Genomic DNA, 24,348 nt, shown 5'->3' on the forward strand with positions numbered 1-24,348 from the left:
TTGTGTCTAGGTTTTTTTCAGTGGGCATTAAAAATGTTCAAATGAGTAAATGAGTAGGTTGTCGTCATTGATCCTTAATTTCTGAGAAGTAAAAAAACATCATTGCACAAATATTGATTGAAATGGTTAGTATTGGAGTTAATAATCAGATACAAAAATGTTTTGGAGGAATTTTTTGGTTTCTGACACTATTGCATGATTAAACACTTCCTTGGGTCAAATTGACCCACAAACATTTTTGCTGTACCCTAGAAACGAACATAACAGGAGGGTTAATTTTTTTTTTTTAGATCTCCTTTGTTAGTCTGTACTTCTTACCTGATCTTATTTGATCTGTTCATTTAATACTTACTGAGACTGACGGTAACGTTGCAGAATGTTATTACGGACAACATCTTGATGTTTTTCTGTTGGACTAATGTCACAAACAAATGTTCAAGTTTTCAATAAGCATTAACATTGACTGGAACAGGCTAGCAGTATATTTACATTATATTACACTTGAGCCTCTGCTGGCTTTTAGGAGTTCCAGAACTCACAAAAGAAGATGGAGGTCTGCCCTACTTTACCTGATGCTGTATATCCTTCTAATGGTCTGGCCCATACGAAGATTGAACACACACAGTGTTGAAATTAAAAGGAACTTACCCATTACAGAGTTTAACAAACTGTAGATAAAGAATGAATTTGAATGTAAAAAACCTCAAGAATCTGGGGCCTCTCAAAGACAGCATCTCTTAACATGTTTTACTAGTAAAGGTCTGGTAGTAAAAATGCCATCAAAGGTTCATCAAAGGATGTGAACTTTATTTCTCACTGGGTGATACCAGTCAGATTTACCTTTCTATTATATATAAAAATCTAGTCACTAAATATATTGTGTAATGACTTGGGGTTTTTTGGCAGGTCTAGAGGCAGACTTGAAGAGTGTTTACTTTTCTTTTCTCTATGCTTCTTTCTCTCCCTTACTCGTGTCCTTTTTTCCTTTAAACCTTTTCTCTTCCTTTCTCCCTTTCTTTTCCTACCCTTTGGAGGAACAAAGATCTGCATGTTTTTGTTCCTCCAAAGACATGCAGATCTTTGGAGGAACTTTTACCAAGATATCCTCCACAGAAAAAATGCCTAATTTCTTGAGTAAATAATATCAAACTAGACTATTTGGGTTTCCTGGTACAGACATAACACTCATAACAGCTGTAATAAATACTGTTTAAATCAGAGGTCCTCAACCGGTCAACAAAAGAAAATGGCTCATTTGTAATATTCTTGTCTTTTAAATACTCTGATTAAAAAGCTTAACTTGAATAAATATCCCCTTGAGAAAAGAAAGAAGGCAGTTCCTGTTCCATTTATTGGACATGGTTTATAAATAGACACACACACACACACATATATGTTGAAAGTATAAAAAATACAAGATTACAGGATTTTCTAAACATTTTAGTGAGGTCTCTTATTGTTTAACATGATAAATAGAAATGAAGAAAACAAATCTTGAACAGCATTGTATCACTTTCACGGGCTCATTCATCAAGCATGTTGCAGTTACTAACATGTTAAAATGAGATTGGAGAAGAAAAATCAAATAACATGCAGCCAGTCAACTTTTCAAGATTTTTTTTTTTTTTACAGTACTTTATCTTAAAAGTAACTTTTTTAAAATATATATATATATATATATGTAAGCCTCAAGTTTCATTGTACTTTGTTGCACAGATTCTGAGGACTGAGAAAGGTATATCGCTAAAGGACAACAAATTGATCCACCTTCATTTGTGATTAATAAGAAATTTACATATTTGTGATATACTGCGACTTGTATGTTTTTGTGGTGTCAGGTAAACCATATTTAGATAGAATATTAGCACTCAAACATACAATAAATTCAAGCCACACCCTTCTTTCCATTCACCTCTAGGATAAAAGTAAGATTTAGGATGCTACAAATACACAATTGACAGAAAAAATGAGGCAATATGGCTAAGTGGTATTATTAAACTTTCTACATTTTTGTACCTAATAAACAAATTAAAGACTCTGATTCGCTAAAACTAATAAGGATATCATACATGTAATAAACCTAGATCAGCACAAATTCACAGCTAACTTCTTCTGTCCCTATTTCAGAAGTCTACCTTACAGTTACCGTGCCAAAATCTGGCTCACTTTGTTCAAAGGACAATAACTCCTATAGATATTCATTTGTGAAAATATCCAAAAAGACAACTCATAAATTGTATTTCAAAGAAGTTGCATTACATGTTGGTATTTGACCAAGTTGAGTTTTTAGATAACTTTCACTATTCACAGTGTTTAAACTGAAGAGTACAGGCCAACACCTCTAGTGGGGCTTGTAACTGGCACCATTTTAACATCCATTCTGAAGGTTTTCAAGTCCAGGATTGATCTGCTAATTCTGCAGAGCAGAATAAAGAAATGTTATGCTGATGTGAACTTCTCTAAGTATGCCTTTAGACAGAAGAGTCCATGTTTTCAATAGAGTACTTTTTCAAATCAATATAAAATTTTGTGCCTTTTGTACTAGATATCTTAAACAGCACAAGATGTTTCTTTCTCGGTCATCCTTTATGTCTAGTAAGAATTTACACTTCCATCAAAATCATTACTTTTCACACCAGTCTCTAAAGTCTCTATATATTTCTATAATATGTATGTATCATACATAATATAGCAGATGCTACACCTGCAGGAATGTGGTACTTAATTGATGAAATAACCTTGCATAGAAAGTGTTTGCGTTGCTAAGAAAATAATGTTTCTTATTTCCAGCATGTCATACCATAAAAGTTAAATATGAAAATATTTATGCCGTACTCACAGATGTAGACAGTCATGTAAAAAAGTTCAGGACAAAATAATAACCACTATTTACTTATCTGAGATATTAAAAAAACAATATGTGAGTTTAGTAGTAATATGTGAGTTTAGCAGTCCCAACCAAGGGGAATGTTTTGTAACAGTAGAAACCAGGAAATGACTTGTGGATGACTTAAAGCATTTTATAGTGTTAAAATAAATAACTAATATATTGTACTTCTACACCTGATGAGAAATATTTTAATAATAAATAATACTGACCAAGCAGGCATGAATGTATGTAATTTCTACAGTTGCACTACACACAACTGTATACAGCTAGACCAATAGAAATATGTGCAAGAATTTGTATGTATTTCTATACACATCTATTTTCAACAAAAGGTGCCCTTAAATGATGTCATCAAGCAGATGTGGTGCACCAACCCAGTCCAGTGTTCTGGGCTCAGAGGCAGCCATGATCATGCACATAAACTGTTTGCCAGTCCTCTTATCAATTGGATAAATAGTTGTAGGTGTGAACCTTCTGTTGCTTTCCACAAATTCACAAAGCTGTTGATACACATTTGGGTATTCATGGCGTAGAAAAACTCCTCTCATTCTCAGTTCCCGTTGTATATTGATGAAACAGATTTCTCGTGCCTTCCGACCTTCCTCTCCTTCCATGTCAATATCAGCCGTTCCTGGAGGTGGTGTAAGGATCAGTGTTTCCATGTCATTCTCTTTCTTGTGAACCTTTCTCTCAGGACTAAAAGAAGCCAATGCAATTTTTGCATATTTTCTAACTGTAGGAGCTTGATTCCTTGGCGATGGCCCATCGGGCAGCTGGTCACCCACAGCAATGGATACATTCAAGATGAAACATTCGTTTGGGTCATATTCTTTACCAGCTTCTTGCAGCTCATTACAGTATTCCCCCAGGTTGTCCTTGAAGCTTTCAAGCTCCCGAAGAGACAGGTATGTAGGAGACATTGGTAAACTATTCAGGCCATACTGAAGGAAGCTACAAGATGAAGAAGGATTTGGAAAGCCAAGGAAGAGGACCCCCCTACCTCGAGAAAGGTAGCCAACCTTGGCAACACGGGAGAAGGCTTTGTGGACTTCAACAGTCTCCCGGCAGTGTTTTATAATATGCCGGCATGTGCTTCCAATTCTTCCATATAAGCAGCTTTCTTTATGTATGTCCCAATCCTCTCTACGGCAGTTCCGAGAGCAGTAGTAGGTGTAACAGCTGTGGCAGGATTTAAAATAAAGACAAGCATTGAATAAGGTCTCTGTTCTCCGGCACTTATTGTTGGAGCACATCATTGTATCATCCTCATCTGGACTTTGATCTGGAGAGCATTCCTCTGCGGTCTTCATTGAATCACTTGGCCCATCCATGTCACGAAAAACATCTGGATTAATTTTGATTGAAGTTGGCTGCTTATCCAGAGGCAGTGGTTCATCTGTATCTGGCTTTAAGCATTTTCTGGACAGAGATACTGCTTCTTCCTCATCAATTAACTTCTTTAATTGGTCCAAAATCTCCTCACTTGTTCGTCTACTGGGTGGCTTGTAGTCAGTCACAAGATCTGCTAGGAGCTCATCAAGCTGCTCAAGGCTTTGCTGAAGTGAGGCATTATCATGTGTCTTTTCTTTGGTTGAGCTATCAAAGTCATGTAATTCTAGACCCTCAGCGTTTCTAGAGTCAAGAATATCCCAACTTGCAGACCGTCCTTCAGCCTTGTTAAGATTTCCTGGCCTAATGTCATTATCAGTGATTGTTATTTCAGGAGTAACAAACCAAAGTTTGCTTGTGGGACTTTTTGACGTCTCTGTTGGACTTTTGTCAATAAGTGAGTTATCAGACACTGATAAGGCTGCATAGCGTCTTGGTGAACTGGAAAGATTGACTACCACTGGTTTTGGTTTGTCACCTGTGGCCATAGGCGGCTTCCTGGAGTCCAGAAGATCATCGTAGCTCTGACCTCTCTGTACAGGAAGAGGTTGTTCTCTTTCTACACGTGAGTTGAGAATGTTGTCCCAAGACCTGGAATAAGATTTGGAATCTGTACCTATTTTTTGAGGTTCTACACATGGATTGGTATACCATGGAGTTAGTACAGGCTCTTGCCGGACTCTGGTTGGAGTGATCTGCGACACATAGGAGGCTGGATTAGTAGAATAACCAGATGCATCAGAGCCATACCAGTCATCAGTTTGTGGTTGAGTGACTCTAGCATGTCTTCGACCTTCAGTATAGTATGCCCTTGCTGGAACATGGTGCTCTGGAGGGACTGCAAACATATCACTGGAATAATAAAATCGTGGTGGTGCTGTCTGAATTTGATAAGTTCTTGGATCATCACCATACAATATACTTGTGGGGGGTGTGCTTATGATGTATGGCCCTGGTTCATTTTCAGCATATGGTTTGGGATATCCTGACTGCACAGAGTAAGGGTGGGGCTCCATTTCAGAATAATATGGTCTAGTAGCTACAGCATGCACTATTCGAGTCCTTGGATCTTGCACATACTGTACTTTGGGACTGTATGTTTTACCTGGTGTGTAGTGCTCATCATGAAAAAAAGATCCTGGTTTTGGAGCAGGAGCAGTCACATATCTGGCTACATCATCTGCATAAAAGAAATTAGTTGGCACATTAGGACTGGAATGAGCTCTATGTTCTCTACCATAATAATCACTAGCAGAAGGCATTCTTTGTAATGGAAGCTCCATGTGTTGTAGGTAAGTATTTGGCATGCTTCGGGAATATTGATAAGCTTGCCTACTTTCTGCACCCATTGAGTCAGTGGGAGTTGGAGTTCTGGAGTAGGAGAAATGACGTGGCACAGTCAGACTTCTCCCAGTACTGTGATGCCTCTGCCAGGGTATTTCCATTGCAGATGTTGTCTGTTTTCGACCTGAATGATGTAATGCCGCATCATCGGGCTTGATGTCCACTCGACACCTAACATGGGGGCTAGTTGCTGATTTATCTAGACTTCCATCCTCAAATTTATCAGAAGCATAGTGTGGTGAATATCTACTGCTGTCACCAATTTGAGGCTGCAGCTTAATGGGATGTACTTCATGCATATGAGTCCTTGTTGCTACATAAGATGACTCTCTAAGTGGGGATGCTTCAGCTCTCCAGCGAGAGTCTTTTGGAACCCTCTGGGACTCTCTTCCTTTCCTTCCTGATGATGAGTAACCTTCAAAAGTCACAGGAGTGAGGCCAGTCTGAACACGAGAGGCACTTTTTGACCTGGTCCTTCTTTTATTTTCAGGGACAACTACCTCACTTGCCCTTTCTGCAGCCACTGATTGAGGAGTTAATCTGTGACTGAAAATGTCTGGAGCAGAAAAACGGTATCTCTGGTGGCGACCCAGGGCATTCCAAGCAACATCTGGGTTGGCTGCATGCCTATCAGCTTTTCTGTGTGGGGACTCCATTGAGGACTTGTGTGATTTTGGGTACTCCAATGACTTATAGTCAAAGGTTTGACAGTGCCTCTTATTAACTTTGCTTTGACTGTCCTCCACTGTAATGCAATTTATAAAATCACATTGTTTGGAGGGTTGCAAAGATTTGTAGTGGGTAGATATAGGAATCACTTTTATGTCTTGATGCACAGTTGATACCAGTATATCAGGTGGGTCTGTGCGTGTCATCTTAAAGGGATTCCTTTAATTTTCTCCATGAAGTTGCCTCAATATTGTGGTAACCTAAGGAGGCAAACAAACAGACAATCATTTTTCTTTCTGTTTACGTTAGATAAAGGACATGTATTAAAAGACATAAACATGCTTTTAAATGTATTAAAAGACATTTTTTATGCTTTTTACTAAAGCATAAAAAAATAAATTTGTGACAAAGTGAACGATGTGAAAAAGTGATTCCTCAATCAAGAAACTGTGGTGAAATTTCCCAGGAGTGACTAGCAGACCAAAATTACCCCAAGAGTACAGCAGCGACTGCAGGCCTCACTTGCGTCAGTTAAATTCAGAGATAATGCCTCTATCATAAGAGACTGGACAAAAATAACCCCATGGGACAGTGGTAAGATGAAAACCACCACTGAGCAAAAAACGTAAAACAAAAAGACCCCATTAAAGCTCTTCTCATTTTTTCAGAAAGATCTTGATGATCCCCCAAACTTTTGGGACAACATTCTGTTTACTGTTGGGATGCAAGCAGAACTCTTTAGAAGGTACTGTATATGTCCCATTACATCTGGCGTAAAAGTAATACCACTTCTGATAGAATGGATTATCAGATGTTCACACAATAGTACAAAAAGTGTTAAAAAAAATATATAAAAATAAGATTAACAAAAACATAAAAATTCTGTACCATTGTTTCATATCATTAAACTTATCATCATGTGAAAATCACCATCCCTGTTACTAATAATATTAGTAGAAGTGGTAACATGTTTCACCATTACCAATCAAGTAAAGATATGGGCTATCAAAAGGTGCTGAAGGATATGCAAAGGAACATAATGTATACCACTTCTTCAACAAGAATGTTACAACCTCTCCCCAAGACAAGTAAGGGTAAATTCTGACACTGGGTGTAACACAAAAATTGCAATAACTAAACAGTTGATATCAGTAGCAAAAGAGTTTATTTTACAATCTGAATCACAAGAGAATGAACAAACAGGGAAGCTTTAAGCTTCAGGGTCTCCAAGGCCAAATCAGAAAACAAAACACCCCCTTTTACTCTAAAATAAAACAACCTCTTTCTAAGAACTGAAAAGGATGCAAATCCTGAAATCACTGGCTATCCACAAATCAGGAGAAAAACAGTTTAGAACAAAAATGGCAGAGAACCCCTACCAGTTTCCACTGTGAATACAGACACCATTGTAGTTAGATACTTAATTCCTCATAATATTGCTCACAACAAGATCATTTAAGTCACCACAGACAACAGTCAGCAGACAGACAAGATCATTGCAGATCAACACCCAGGGAAAAGGATCCTGACATCTCTTGCATGGAGCTCTTTATGGAGTGGCTGACGAGCTCCAATACATTTTCACCTGAGGTAGCCAGGTAGCGCTGAAACACGAAGAGAGAGAGAGCTCATGAAGAGAGCTCCTACAGGTCAGTAACCAGAACTCACAACCACAGTAACATTTCGGTCAGTGAGCAATAAAAGCAGTTTATCATGATCTACGTATTGTCAAGATTGCACTGCAACACAGAAATACTGGAACTGGATCCCCACCCCCAGGAAAACCTAATTCTGCTTCTGTTTTTTAAACTCTACAGTTAGACAAATCCCTCTTAGCATTTTATCAAAACATAATATATTATTTACATATAAAATTACCTTTTATATTTTGATGCTGTTTGTAACATGCTAAACTGGATACAAAGAGAAGATTTGCATAAACCGACGAGTCACCTTCAAGAGTTGGGTACTTTATATATGAAAACTTGTGCAACTTGTGTTAGTAGTCAAATTCTTCCTATTTATAGCATGCTACATCTCATTGTTTTACTCAAAATAAAGACTAGTATTAGAATTAGATTGTGTTTCAGGCAGAAAGCTGTGCTTTGTTGGTGCTTGTTGACCCACAACTCTACAAAGAAAAAAGCTTTTAAGAGAGGATCCAGTTATTGGTTCTTTGAGTCCTGGGGAGGATATGAAACTGTGTTATTCTGGTTCCATGAGCCTGAAGAAAATGAGTCTGACATAGTAAGTATAGTGTACAAGAAGTTAGAGTGACATAAATTCTGTATACTGCACTGACATTTGCACTGAAGTATGTTTTTGTATTCCTGGAAACAATGTTTTTCATAGTAGCAAATCTAGTAGATGCTTAACAATTGTTGCTAATAATAATAATAATTATTAATAATAATAATAATAAAAGTTGCCTACCACTCTGCGTATTGATGCATAAATGTGTGTGTGTTTCTGAATGTGATTCTAGTGTCAAGCGCTTTAAGTAATCAAAATGATTGGAAAAGCGCTATATATGTTTAGTCCATTTACCAATTTACCAATAACAATAATAATTGTTGCTAATAATTGTAGCTCACATTCTGTGTACTAAGAATTAGTTGTGACCCATAATATTCACATGTACTAATTTATTAATTAGTACATGTATATTTTAATATATTTCTTTGATTGAAATATATTCAATCAAAGAATGATTACAAAAAAAACAACTCAGATCCAAATGACCATAATTCATCTGGTCTTGAAGCCCATAGGAGATGTGATGCCAAACACAAATGTTGTGTCCTTTACCTTTGCTTATGCCAAACTCTAATTTAAGACAAGAATCTTGTTCAAACTTTGGAAGTCTGATCTTTATTTAGAAAATGAATAATTAAAAAAATAAGAATCACCCTTTTCTTAAGCTGCAGTCACATTGTTTTTGATTTTGGCATGTGTACTGGCATATCAAGAAACATTTCTTTTATAGGTACAGGTTTAAAACATTGGGCATGTTTTGTGAACTATTTTTATAGTTTACAATCTTACCCTCATATATAACATGTGTAATGGGACAATAACCACCCAAAATTGACTGGCCACTTTTGCTTTCAGAGCATTGAAACTTCAATGCTCTTACACACATTGACTTCCTGTTTGCCTCAGACACAATCTGGATGCTAAAGGCAGTGCTTCGACCGTCATTGCTGAATTCTGTTTTATTCTTCTTCTTCTTCTTTCACTTCACACAGTGAAAATACACCAAAACTACTCTGTAAGATGTTTATCTCCTATTGGACCAGTAGAGAGCACTGTTTTGCAGTTTGTATGCACCATTCTAATAGTTGTAATGTTCTATCAGCAGAGGTTTAGATTGGCAGGATGCCAACCCCCACTGGGGTTGTGGGATTAGGTCATTAGAGGACCGTAATATCTTACTAACTCCAGGGTTTAGGAGTTTTATTTTGCTTTTGTTTGAATAATATTCAGTGCATGTTGCTTGTTGACTCATAAAGAAGCTCAGAGAATAAAGTGAGTCCAACCAAAATTAAAGGTAGAGAAACTATTTTTTGTTCATAAAGTGTGGGAATTCAGAGGGCAAAGGTGAAACAATTCCATGTTAAATTCCATATATATTTGTACTGGTAAAATCAGTATACACTTTGATGTTTAGACCAGTTAACATGCAACTTAATGCAGTAAAGCTTTAAAACAGTTGATTTAGCCTGTGGCATTAACCAAGGCATTTACACTATGCCTTGGTTATTTTCATTGAGTGAAGGACGGTAATGTGAAAAAAGTAATGTGTAAAGTTAATTATTACTGGTGAGAAAAGTAAACAAGGTTTATTAAACAAAAGTAATGTAAAGCATTAATATTGTACAATATAAAAGGTTTGTTGGTTAACAAAAAAATGAGATGTGTAACGCTAATTGAGGCTAGGCGCCTGACTACGGCCAATAATGGTGATATGGCAATCAGAATGATTCGACTGAGGAGCCCGTGTGTGAATAAACACCAACAAACAGAAAGTAAAATTAAGTTATTGTATTTGCATGTATATTTTTCCATATATTTAGGAAGGTATTGAATAATAATAATAATAATATTTTCTTATAAATATAAACAATAAACACAACAAGACAAACAACAATAACAAACAAATAAATAAACCCTGATGACCCCCAAGAGTCTTTCTCTCTCTCATTCAAGTCCGTGCTTTTTGTTGGTAAGGTGATTAATGGGTCACCAAACAATAGTCCAACTGATTTTAGTCCATAATCCAAGGGAAGCAAAAGGAGGGAGGAGAGGGGGGGGGAGTCCTGGAAAAATGAGGTAGTTCGGTTCAGTTACATCCTACCGCGAAGCTGCGGTGATCCGGTGGTAGCTCGCCATCCTGACGTGGAAACAGTGGGGGGGGGAAACCTGACCTAAACGAGGTCATACATAAAACAAAAATTTGCATTTAACCGGAGTTAACCTGCTATCCAACAACTAAACATTCAGAAGAATACATAGCTATATTCCAAATAATATTTGTCAGGAATCATTCAAATAAGTTTAAAGGTAATCACATTAATATTACAGATCAAGTAAAGTCAGACGAGATATCAAAGTAAAGTCAAGTAAGATATCAAAGTAAAGTGCACTTTTAAGTTCTATCCGAGTTTAATTGACACTCAAGTTAATTAAACTTAATTTACTTAAATACTATTTCAATAAACATTGAATTGGTTTCTGGTTTTGTTGCGCAACTACGGAGCAACCAACCAACTGCAGAGTTCTGTTGGCCGTTCACAAAATCAAATGAAAAATAACTAAAAATATCCCTAAAGGACAAAATCAAAGGGCTTATTTAAGGGCATATCTTTGGTTCGGCCACATAATTAACAGAAAAGAATGATTTTTAGTCTACAAAACCATTTTAAAACGCCAATACATAAATCGCAAGTGGGCGTGTCGCCACCAAGTTTCTACTTTAAAAAAAAAAAATAAAGGACAGGATCAACAACTCACCGTCGAGTAGTTGTCATAACAACCAACGTGGTGCTTCGGCTGTGTTAATCTGAGTCGATTTAGCAATGTTCTTGCAGCGATTTAGGAAAACGCCAACACACGCAGCCAGCCACAGCGACAGCAGCAACCGTCATGAAGAGGACCCGAGTCCACCCCCGACCCGGAACTTAAAGTGTGCTGCTTGACCCGCCAAAATAAAATATGTTCTGATTATTTTGTGCAGGTTACAGATGCAATCTGGATGCTAAAGGCAACGCTTTGGCCATCATTACTGATTCCTGTTTTATTTTTCTTCAAATTATGATCATCACTGTTGCAGCAGTCCTGACACTGTTGTCAGGACTATTTTATTGAAAATGATATGGTAATAAATAATGTCTAAAATAGTTAATAAATTCAACAATTTCTTTGTTCTTTCTTGTTGGTCCAAAACTAGTAGAAGAAATACAAGATCCTGTGAATGTTAATATCGTAATAGAAAGAAATGTCTATACAATATTTGTTAAACCAGTTAATGAAAGTGAAGTTATAAATATTGTTAACGCTGAAAAAACATCCTCTGATTATGACATTGACATGCTATTGGTAAAAAAAAAAAAAAAGTAATTGAGAGGATTTCTAACATTCTTACTCATATTTAGAATTTATCTTTATTAACTGGTTAGTTTCCCAATAGTATGAAAATTGCTAAAGTTATTTACATTGTATCTGGAGATAAAAATCACTTCACAATTTACCACCTTGTTTCTCTTTTTCTAGAATTTTCCAAAATCCTGGAAAAGCTATTCAACAGCAGACTGGACTGGGCTTCATGGGAGGACAAGTGGAGGTGGCTGAGGAATATAAATACCTCGGTGTTCATCTGGACAACAGACTGGATTGGACTCTGGACTCTGATGCTAATTAAATTCTGTCATTGTTGCCTCAAAATATGTATCATTAAAACTGATCAAAAACAATGAGTTTTCTTCTTTTCTACAGGGAGTGGTCAGACATCAGACTTGCCTTTTCATCATAAAAGTGTAATTTTATGGTGAAAAGGCAAGACTGATGTCATAACCTTCAATTCTATGGACAATGTCACTGTTATGGGATGCTGTGGTGGCGCAGGGACAATGTGCAGTCCATACACGGAGGCCCTAGTTGTCGACGTGGCTGTCACAGGTTCAAGTCCCAGCCTGAGCATTCATTTGCTGAATGTCTTCCCCCTCTCTTGCAACTCACTTTCCTGTCTGACAACAAAGGCTACTGGAGCAACAAACCTTAAAAAAAGATTCAGTTACAGAAAAATTGGTGAGCTTGATCCATTTCGGTTGCCCAGTGATAATTTAATATGATAATCCCCTGCCCTCACCAAAGGCCAGCTCCCTGGCAACAAATAGTCATATTTTCACTTGAAAAGGATTCCTTTCTTACCCTCGCAACCTAATCCACATCAAATTGAATCAGATGAGTAACAAAAAGTTGGTCTCATGGAGGATGTGAGACCAACTTCAACTTCACCTCACTGCCATGGGGCAGTGAGGTGATGAATATGTTTATGTTTAGCCCAAATTTCCACATATCATTTGATTTGCACCAAACTGAAGATATTATTCTAGGAAAAAATCTGGTGGGTGTGGCAAAATACTTTCACAGCAGCCCACAGAGGCATTAAAACAATCAGCCTCAAGTTTTCATCAAGGATAATGAAATTTGGTACACATATCTCAAGACCTGCAAAGAAGTCTCTTGAAGCCATGATCCAAATCTGGCCATTTTGATCCTCTAATACAGTTTACTTTTCCTACAGATTCCCATTTAAAGACTTAAAAATTACTCAAACGCTAATAATCAAAAGCTATCAAAAACGTATTAGTAGTTTTTACTGTGACAAATTTTCCACCTTATTCTTAAATAAAACTGTGAAAATAAGGGAAACAATAAACTCCTCTGTGACTGCTGTTGGGAAACAATTAACTATGTTTTCCCCTAAACAGAATTTACCTTTGATGACCCACTTTAACCTGATCACTCAAATTTGAGTTACACTTTACATCATATGAAATCATCCACCTGTTCCCTGGACATCATACCTACAAATTTATTCTTAAAGGTCTCAGAGGTTTTGGCTCCGGAACTTTTACAAATAATTAATAAGTCACTCTCCTCTGAAGTCTTTCCTCAGGCTCTAAAGACTGCGGTAGTTAAACCACTTCTCAAAAAGCATAATCTAGACTCATCAATTTTAAGCAATTATCGACCAATATCAAACTTACCTTTTTTGTCTAAAATACTAGAAAAAATTGTTTTTCAGCAGATAAATGGCTTTCTGGCCTCGAACAACTGTTTTGATGTCCATCAGTCAGGCTTCCGTCAACATCACAGCACTGAAATGGCTCTTGTCAAAATATTCAATGACCTCCGTCTAAACACTGACCGTAATAAAATGTCAATATTAGTTTTACTTGACTTGAGTGCTGCATTCGACACAGTCGATCATGATATTTTATTATCCCAATTAGAAAATTGGGTTGGCATTTCTGGTATAGTACTCAGCTGGCTTAATCTTACCTGTCCAATAGAGTCTTTTGTGTGTCCATTGGCAATTTTAAATCCAAACTGAATGAAATTATATATGGAGTACCCCAAGGTTCCATCCTGGGGCCGCTTCTTTTTAATATCTATATGCTTCCATTAATTCAAATTATACAAAATAATAAGATAGAATACCACAATTATGCCGATGACACACAGCATCGTAATCCTGACTGTAATCTTTCACCAGGAGATTACAGTCAGGTTCAAATACTCACTAAATGTATTGAGCAGATTAATGTCTGGATGGGCCAAAATTTTCTCCAACTAAATAAAAATAAAACTGAAATATTAGTGTTTGGAATAAAAAAGCATAGATTAAATATAATCACCCACCTTCAGTCCATTGGATTAAAATGCTCTGATGAAGCTAAGAATCTGGGGGTGATCATGGATCCTGATCTGAACTTTAATAACCACATCAAATCTATCATAAAAACATCATACTACCATCTAAAAAATATTGCTAAAATTACATGACTCATGTCCCCACAAGACTCTGAAAAATTAGTTCATGCCTTTGTTTTTAGTAGACTTGATTACTGAAATGGAATTTTTACTGGATTATCAAAAAAAGCAATAAGACAGCTCCAGCTTCTCCAGAATGCTGCTGCAAGAGTCCTAACTAAAACAAAAAGAGATCAACATATCAGTCCAGTTCTAAAATCCCTGTACTGGCTACCTGTTGCTCGAAGAATAGAATTTAAAATCTCCTTAATGGTTTACAAAGCACTTCATAATAGAAACCCAGACTACATTTCTGATCTTCTTCAACCATATATACCACTCAGATCTTTAAGATCATCAGAATCAAACCTTCTAACTATTCCGAGAGTCAGAACTAAACACGGTGAAGCAGCTTTTAGTTTTTATGCTCCAACACTCTGGAATAAGCTTCCTGCTCATTGTAAGACTGCCCCTACCTTGAGTTTATTTAAAACAAGGTTAAAAACCTTCTTATTTGACGTTGCCTATTCTTAAATTTTTGTTTTTTTAACTATATTCGAAATTGTAATGTTTATTTTGTTTATTTTTAATCTGTTGTATGTTGTTTTTAACTTTTTTGTACAAGCACTTTGAATTGTCTTTGGCTGAAAGGTGCTATATAAATAAAGTTGTCTTGCGTTGCCTTACTATGTTAAAATTGGACATGAATGAACTGTGTCAACCCACAAACAGACACTATTCATGATATAAGTGAAACTGCATCTAGTAGCAGATGTCATATTCAAATCCTACAGGAAATCTTCACTAATCTTTCGCCACCAAAAAGGAAGAGACTCAAACTTCTATTAGGAAGGTCAGATTTCAGCCATTTTCAAGTCTTCACATCAAACTGGAACTGAAAAGAACTGAAAGTAATTCAGAAGGCTTGCTAAAAGTTTTAATCATTATTAGGCCCGAGCAGTTAAGTGCAGCAAATGTGTATTGCAATTTAGTGTTATTTTTATTATGCTTCTGTCAAATTAATTGCCTTTTTGAGTCCTAAACATATATGAAAACTCACCAAACTTGGCGGACGCATAAGGCCTGGGTGAAATGTATGTATTTTAAGGTCGTCACAAAAATCAGTTGAAAGAGACCGTTCCGCGGTCCATTGGACTCTCAATGAGTAGGCGGGCATAAACCCAAATGCCTAATGTGGAACCATACCAGAGATATGGCAAACATGACACACCAATATGTCTTGTGCTTATCACAGGAAGTGACTGGTTGACAGATGTTTTTCTGTCAACCAGTCAACTGAATGTGTTATGTAACGCCATAATTGTACCGTACCATTTTCTTATCAACCTACAACCGAAGAGGGCCCATGAACAGTGCTGTATTGGTTGGTTGTATGGGTCATTATTACAATGGAAACAGACAAAGCAGGATACTGTACCCCACTGATCTTCAGCTGAAACAAAACAAAACATATGAAAGAGACACATTTGTAGCCTAAGGATACCTTATGGTGAAGTGACAAACACATATTAAAGGAGTTCAACAGGAGTAAAGTAGGGAATAGATCAATGGCCAGTGGAATGAAGAGAAAATTACTGACAATTGCTAAACAATTGTCAGTAATTGTTTACCAACTGTAAACAATTACTGACAATTGTTTGAAATGTTACAAGCTTGCAACAAAACAAGCTTGTAGCATGTCTGTGGGAATATGTTCAAAATATTCTTTATTTGTGCGTTGATGTGTTGTTGATGTCTATAGTCACCTACCAGTATTGCATGTGTTATTAAATTTTTGTTGTTTTTATTTCCTCTTAAGATATGACCAAACTGATAAGAGATTTCCAGTGAACCCTGACTGCCAAAGGCAGACATGCTTAAGACAGGAGTCAAGATATCATGATTTAATTCTTTTCAGATTTTGTTGAATGTTTTTTTCTCCATATTTGGTTCTGACTGCTTCACCTGACAAGAACTGGAGTAGTTACAACCTGAAAGGAAATATCCTGATTGTGCTACATCTTTTAGAAGATGTAGCACAATCATGCTTTAGGCCTCATTATGCTTGAGACCTAAAGCATGAAGATATTTGTTTAAAGTCTTCATTTTGTTATCTGGTGGGATATAACGTGAAGATCTCAGTAAAAGAATCTGATACAATACTGAGAGTTTTTATTTACCCACATTTAAACCTGGGTTGTAATGATTAACCAGCAGACCCTATATTGTCAGATGGTTGAATAGCACTGGCTCCTGCCCTAATTTAATGTGAAATATTTCTGCATGGCCCTGTTCTACAGCATCAAGCTCTCACCAGTGTTCTGTCGAGTTTTTGAAGAACAGTCATCAAAGCACCGATCCAGCCTCTGCAGCAGTACCACACTGACGGCCTGCAGTCTGTGAAATAAAATAAACTTGAGCCGCCGAGCGCAGACATCCTAATGATCGTCGCATTGAGGCGCTGAGCTTGCAAACGCTGCGCGTTGGGAGTACTGCATGAATAGCCGCTGCCCGGAGCCAGAATCCTGATGAGGATGATGTCAGTGTTCTAAGATGGGAAAACAGCTAGTAATGAGCCGCCTGATTCTTCACCGCTTTACTGCATGCTCAGAGCGCAAAGCTCGACACTCACTGCACGTTGCAAATGAATTCAGACGAATAGATTGTTGCAGATTTAAGCCTGCCCAGTTCACACCGTGTTCATCATGTAATGACAGATAAATCACTGCACCAAGAATAACTAAATGCCGCAGCTGCAGAAGATGGAAAGCTTCACGTGATCAGTCACCGCACACATCACAGTGGGCTTACAGCACAAATATATATATTAAAAAATGAAGCTTCAGTCTTACCGCATTAATCTCAGCTTTTGCTTGTCCATATTTTGTCAGGCCAGAGCGCAGGTGTTCTCCCAATGACGACATCTGATATGTGCACACGGTGAAACTGCAATGTGCACCTTATTAGTCAGTCAGACTCCAGGGGAGAATTCTTCCTTTCGTCCTGATTTTACATCGCTAGTGAATCTGCGCAACACAGCTGCGCAGACCCGTCGCAGCGTCCGCGTCGATGTGGCCGCAACCACAACCCTATCCTCCCCCCTTCCCTTCTTCCATTCCGCCTCCATGATAGCAGGCGCTTAGGACAGGGAAATCAGTTTTGTGTAATAATTTTTTAGGGATGTTGACTGGTATTCTTTAAAACATCATTAAAATATGAATTACTCTTTCCATTCAGATATAAATATTTCCTTCTGTCGAACATTGGCATTCAGTCCCAGTTCCATGGAGGTCTGAAGACATGCATGGTGATGCATGTCTTCACCATGAGAAATTTTCATTTTCTGGAATTTTAAAGGCTAATACAAAAACACTTTCATTCTTTTTTTAATTGCAAAAAGCCACTTGTGTCAGCCTCTGTCTAGCCTATTGGCTGCAGGGCTGTGTCTGGTGCATTTTGTTAAAATGTTTTCCTTCATTCTTATAGCTTGATTGTCATGTTATCCAAACTGGCAATGCACATTAATAAAATAATATTGACCATAGGACACTGTATTTATAAAAGATAGCATTTTTCCTACACAGAAAGACCTAATAAACTTTTTTAATATAGAAAAAATAAACTGCATTTACTGTTACACTATGATTTGTTTTTGAAATTGCCATTCATATTATATCAGCTAATAATTGCATGTGATAAAACATATCCAAACTCAACATCCTTAGCAAATAACTATCATGGTTTACCATAATAGTGGACCAAAAACACCATAAGAAACTGAGGCAATCATAGCAAAATGTTCTGTACCGTGTTTGCCTTAGGAGATGATTAAGGGATGAAGAGACTTTATTCTTATGAATTACTTGTTACATTTCTTTGTCTCTAAAGTTACAGCCATTTAAAATTAGAGATGGTTTTTACGAGTAACAATTGAATATGTAATCATGCATATAATTTGCCAAATCACAAGAGGAATTGCTTATAAGACTATTAAATTGAATGTAACATTTAATGTGTATTTTTTGACAAATCATATTGCCATCTTGGAAATGTGGCAGTGTTCACAGAGCAAGTTGTGTTTGTTGTTAAAAAAATGCAAAGTATTGAAATAATTTTTGTTTTACTCTACGGAACATGTGAGAATACATTACATTTTGCTCTGTGTTAAACAAGTCATAAAAAACCCACAATGACTTTGGAAAGCAAAAAATATCTATTTAAAATACATTTAAAATACATTTGTTGTTGTTGTTGTTATAGTTGTACTTTTTAACAGTACAAATGCCTAAACAGTGACCGGTTCGCCATTTTGGATGTCGAAGTTGCGACACACTCGAACACGTGTTTACTTTGATTGAGTACACACTTCATGGAGGGGCGTAGGATGAAAGTATTGGGGCGCATTATTTTGAACACGGCTGCGCGTGTTCAAAATAGCGTCGTACTGGCTTCATTTGACTTCCTACAGACTTTCGGGATGTTCCTACAGTGCACTCTAGTGGTGGTAAATTGTAATTAATTTCCACTAGGCTACATTTTCATTAACAAAGAAAATACTCCTACATCAGTTCAGCTGTTTCTCTTTTGTGTATCTTCTCTGTCTTCTCAAACCTCCAGTCGGTTCTGGCAGATTTTTGATTGTACTGAGCCTGGTTTTGGTTCTGTTGGAGGTTTTTTCCTTTGAAATTGGAGTTTTTCCTCTCCATACATGCTCAGTATGAGGTATTGCTGTAAAGTCAATGACACAAAGCAAGCGATTGTCTACTGTCAGTACGTGTTCATCCAGGAGGAGTGAACATGACACTATGGGGTGGACCTTGCTTACACTCCCCTCTCTCACCCTGTCTTTGCTTCTCTCTTGGCAGTATTACTTCTTTGTCTTCAATGATAAGATTAGGTTACCCCAACTGCAAGTGATACAGCTTCATAAATATCTTGCTTTTCATGAATAATTGGCAAGTTTGCCAGCTAAAGTGAGCATGTGAACAGAAATAGGCCGCAGGCAGGTAAAGCAGTCACTGTTTATAGAGCAGCAAACCAAAGATGGATATTTCTGTTCTGCCCAACAACAATCACCCTGAAAAGTTTCTGCAGCTGGATGTTGGCATTTTGGATGCTACCCATGGCATGTTCCAGGTTGGAGCATTTGTTTCCAGTCAGAGACGATGGCAGAACCGGGTCTATTTACAGGTATGGAGCAACAGAGCTACCATTACTCTACAGCATGCTCTTTCCGCACAGTGATTTTGTGTGTAATATGTATTGTTCTTATGAATGATTAGTCTTTCTATACTTTAACTAATAAATATTTAAATATTTGTTAAAGTATAGAAAGACTAAGCTTGCATGTAATTGCATGAGGTCAGATGCAAGCATATTCTGATAAAACAGTAATTTAACAGAGTTCTGTTGTTGCCTCAACTACATTAAAAGGTAGTTTAGGAGTTCAAGTTTAGGTTACTTTGTAAATCTGCAAAATCTACAAAATCTGCAGTGTTAAGATGCAGTGTTAAGATTTTATTCTCAGAATAATTTTATTCTTAGAATTCTTTTATTAATTATTTCTTTTCTTTCCTGACAGCGGGAACAAACAACCCAACATGGAAGAAAAATTCCTCCGTACTCAGAGGGCAGTCCTGTGGTGTTTGTGGACAGACATCTGGAGAAGCATATAACTCCAGTAACTCTGAAGTATAACATCAAAAGGAATCCTCTTTACATGGATTTAAAATCCATCGACACGGTGGACAGTGGCGGAAGATTTAAGCCTTCCTGGACCATCAAAGAATATGACACAAAAACTATCCATGGCAACTTAGATTATTTGAAGGTATTTTGCAGTTAATGACAGAAAATAAGGGATTTTGCAGCCTTTATAATCATAAACTATATGTTCATTTTTAACAAAGGCAATAAAAGGTCAGCTCATTTGATCAACCTTTAGAACATTTCCACCACATTGAGTCAGCTTTTCACCTGTGAACCACATCTAAATGTTTAATTAGGAAGCAACTAGACTTCTCGGTAACACTTCATTTGACGGGGTGTGCGTAAGACTGACATGACACTGTCATAAACTTTATATAACAGTGCTAACTTTACAATATTTTGTACTTTAATGCAAAGTTGGCATTTCAATGGACTTTCAAGGCAAATTTTAGAACAACTTTGCATTAAAAGTGTCATTATTTACTGAATGTCACTTCATGACAACAGTCATGAACATGGGCTTGCCGTGGTGGCGTAGTGGTTAACTCGACCCATATTTGGAGGCCTTGAGTCCTCGACGCGGCCGTCGCGGGTTCGACTCCCGGACCCGACGATATTTGCCGCATGTCTTCCCCCCTCTCCTTCCCCGTTTCCTGTCAGCCCACTGTCATATAAGGGACACTAGAGCCCACAAAAGACCCCCTGGAGGGGTAAAAACAAAAAACAAAAAAACAGTCATGAACATGACTGCTTCATGTTCATGACAGCTGTTGTGTCATGTTTATGACAGTGTCATGTCAGTCTTACGCACACCCCGTCAAATAAAGTGTTACTGACTTCCCTTATTCAACTAAACTCAGTGTAGTTTATTGACAGGGCCAATTCACAACAAAATATGCCTTGTGAAATCACCTGGCAAAAAGAGGAAATTCTGCACTACAGGTGTTCAAAATATGGACATAAAGGCACCTCTTCTGTTTAATGTAGATGGCTTGATTTAATGCTCCTTTGAACCATTCTCAGTCCAGATGTGCATCAAATGTTTAATGGTTAGCTGAGTTTATTGATTTGGTTTTGAGCATAAACCAAAAGAAAAAACTAAGCAAGTGCAAAACTTGTCAGATATGTAAAATAGACAGTTTAAAAAGGAGTTGGCAGAAGTAAGTGTATATTATTCCACATCCTCAATTAATTATATCATCTTCTTATATCATCCATCCTATTGAGGTTGGGGTGCTGGTGCCTATCTCCAGGTGAGAGGCGGATTCACCCTGGACAAGTCGCTAGTCCATTGCAGGGCAGCATAGAGACAGACAGGACAAACAATCATGCACGCACACACACACACGCACACGTAAGGAGAATTTAGAGACCAATCAACCAAGTTATGTCTTTGGACTGTGGGAGAAAGTCAGAGTACTTGGAGAGAACCCATGTATGTACAGAGAGAACAAACAAACTCCACGCAGAAAGACCCCAGAACTGGATTTGAACCCAGGACCTTCTGAGATAATGTCCAATTACCTTGCATTTAAACAGTTTGAAGCCAAAAGGTGAAAAGTTGTCTATGTTAAGATGATGTCTCAAGACAGCTATATCCTGTGAGACAACAGTCAACTAATCTACAATATGACCTTTAGAAAGAAGGCAATGTAATCTTTTTAATGAAAGTTTGGGGATAAGTCATAAACATAAATAACATTTCTTTTTATTTTCAAACTGAAATAACATCTCTAAACATAAATCACAACCCCTTGCCAAAAAGGATAAATTGTTTTCCCTTTTGCTTCTGTTGTTCGGTTGGTTAAAATTCGCAGGAAGAAATTACTATGAAAATAGTAGAAAATCACTGAGAAAATGATGATTGGTTTTCACTTTTTTGTCCCCCAATATAGGACACAAAAACACCCAAGCAGTTGGACTTCTGGCTTGAAGACCTGTACACCCCAGGATTTGACTCTCTGCTCAAGAGAAAAGAATCAGAGCACAAGAGAAAAAGACTTACCAAAATTGTTCTCTCAATAATTTTGCTCATTTGTGCTTCTCTTATCGTCATAATAGTGCCTATTGTAGTTTTACAACAGAGCTGAATTGGATGCAAAAATCGTGCCATAATCTGCATCATCTACTCTAAAAGACAATAGGGGCTGTCAGTGATTCAGTGTCCAAACTATCTACCAATAAGATCAAAATCATTACCTCAAAAATATTAAATATTTTTGAGGTAATGATTGGCTTTTTTTAATCATAAAGAATATGGGTGATTGTGGTCCTACTTGATATGAAATTAAAATAAAAATTTTGTAAAACATCTAGTCATACAAAACTGTAAAAGGCATCTATCTGCATTGAACTTACACACCACATCTTAGAGGAAATTACCTTTTTCTCAAAACTAAAACTTATGGACATTTTAAAGTTTTTGAAGGTCAGCTTGCTGCAATCTTCTGAAAATTTTGCTCCTGACTGAAGGATGAGTGAATATGTTATTTTCAACAGGTCATATGTAAAATGATCGTACTTGGCAAAAATGACAAAAGCACACAATACATATTATAGATATGAAACACAAAGGATAATAGAATCTATTCTAGTCTAAATGTTTTATTACTTGCATGCAAGAAACGCAATGGTAGTCAACTTTTCCTCCTGCATGTAGGAGGAAGAGTTATGTGCTTTAGACAAACACATAACCAATGCTTATAACGACTAATCTGGCTGCCTTCATTTTAAAAGAACAATTATTATGCAAATTTCTATTTAAGTATCATAAAGATAAAATTTTTTGCTGTGCTATTAAATTCATAGATGATATTGGGTCTCAGGGCTCTTTGAATCACTATAATTAATTTCAGAGAGCTGGTTGATTAGTTTGTATGGTAAGCTCAATTAAAGGAAATCTGCTTAAGAAGGATGTTCCACATTATTAAGCAGGCCACAGGTTTCAAGCAATATGGGAAAGAGAAAGGATCTCTCTGCTGATGAAAATCATCAGATAGTGTAGTGCCATATGACAAGATATAAAAACATTAGATATTTAACAAAAGCTGAAGCGTTACTATACTGTGAAGAGATTTGTGACTGATTCAGAACAAAGATGGGTTTGTGCAGATAAAGACATAATGAGGAAGGTTTCTGTTAGACAAATTCATCAGATTAAGAGAGCAGCTGTTAAAATTGTTTGCTGCCCAAAGCAGCAAACAGTTATTTGAAGCTGCTGGTGCCTCTGGAACCCCACTGTGGAGGATCCTCCAGAGGCCTGTTGTGTACTATTCGCCCACCCCTAACCAGAGCTCACAAGCAGAAACGGTTACAGTGTGCCCAGCCGTACATGAAGATTAATTTTCAAACATACTTGTTCACTGATGACTGCTGTGGATGGTCCAGATGGACGCAGCAGTGGATTGTTGGTGGATGGCCACCACGTCCTAACGTGACGTCAGCAAGGAGGTGGTGGAGTCATTTTTTAGGCCGAACTCATGGGGACAGAGCTGGTCGGCCCCTTCAGAGTCCCCGAAGGTGTGAAAATGACCTCAGCAAAGTATATGGACTTTCTGACTGATCACTTTCTTTCATGGTTCAAAAAGAAGAGCCATACCTTCCGTAGCAAAATCATTTTCATGCATGACAATGCACCATCTCATGCTGCAAGGAATACCACTGTGTCATTGGCTGCTATGGGCATGAACGGGGATAAACTCATGGTGTGGTTACCATCCTCCTCTGACCTCTGACCTCAACCCTATTGAGAACCTTTGGAGTTTCCTCAAGCAGAAGATCTGAGGGTGGAATGCAGTTCATATCAAACCAGCAGCTCTGGGAAGGTTTTCTGACATCCTGCAAAGAAATTCAAGCAGAAACTTTCCACAAACTCACAAGTTCAATGGATGCAAGAATTGTGCTGTGATATCAAAGGTCTCCTATGTTAACATGTAACTTGGTCTGTTAAGATGTTTTTGATTGAAATAGCTTTTGATTTTAGTACATGTAACCACTAAATGCTTCACATTCAAAGAGTGACCGTTTGCAGTTCTTTATAATCCATAAAATGTTTAGAAAATCTGCTGTGCATAATAATTTGGAACAGTGCATTTTGAGGGTTTTTTTTTTTGTTCTTTTTAGAAAATAAATGAAAAACCTCTCATTGGGTTGTTTGTTCAGTAAAATTTGATTTATACTGTAATACTTCATGACTTGAAAATTATACTGACCATCATTTGCATTGACCATTTAGGAAAATCTGAGAAAATATCACTTGCATAATAATTTGGAAAACGGTGTATGATTCAAAAACACAAACCAAAAACATC

General features: G+C 37.2%; 2 protein-coding genes across 5 annotated transcripts; one reads left to right on the top strand and one right to left on the bottom strand.

The window, feature by feature from the left end:
* Positions 1-290: 290 nt before the first annotated feature.
* ajm1 (apical junction component 1 homolog) lies at positions 291-17,434 on the bottom strand. 4 transcript variants are annotated; one of them, XM_032569001.1, is made up of 3 exons: positions 17,182-17,434; positions 5,616-6,552; positions 291-5,459 (listed from the first exon to the last, which is right to left on the bottom strand). In XM_032569001.1, the coding sequence occupies exons 2-3, from the start codon at positions 6,496-6,498 to the stop codon at positions 3,229-3,231; spliced, it is 3,114 nt and encodes a 1,037-aa protein (XP_032424892.1). In that variant the 5' UTR covers positions 6,499-6,552; positions 17,182-17,434; the 3' UTR covers positions 291-3,228. The 4 variants fall into 4 exon arrangements, with proteins under 4 accessions (XP_032424892.1, XP_032424893.1, XP_032424890.1 ...); XM_032569002.1 differs by lacking the exon at positions 17,182-17,434 and having other exon boundaries at positions 291-4,974; positions 5,385-5,459; positions 5,616-5,729; XM_032568999.1 differs by having other exon boundaries at positions 291-6,552.
* A 274-nt stretch (positions 17,435-17,708) lies between these two features.
* Positions 17,709-22,952, top strand: minar2 (membrane integral NOTCH2 associated receptor 2). Its single transcript, XM_032569032.1, has 3 exons — positions 17,709-19,519; positions 19,911-20,159; positions 21,934-22,952. The coding sequence occupies exons 1-3, from the start codon at positions 19,373-19,375 to the stop codon at positions 22,126-22,128; spliced, it is 591 nt and encodes a 196-aa protein (XP_032424923.1). The 5' UTR covers positions 17,709-19,372; the 3' UTR covers positions 22,129-22,952.
* The last annotated feature ends 1,396 nt before the right edge of the window (positions 22,953-24,348 follow it).

This window comes from Xiphophorus hellerii, chromosome 8, assembly GCF_003331165.1.
Source record: "Xiphophorus hellerii strain 12219 chromosome 8, Xiphophorus_hellerii-4.1, whole genome shotgun sequence".
In the NCBI taxonomy this organism is placed as follows: domain Eukaryota; kingdom Metazoa; phylum Chordata; class Actinopteri; order Cyprinodontiformes; family Poeciliidae; genus Xiphophorus; species Xiphophorus hellerii.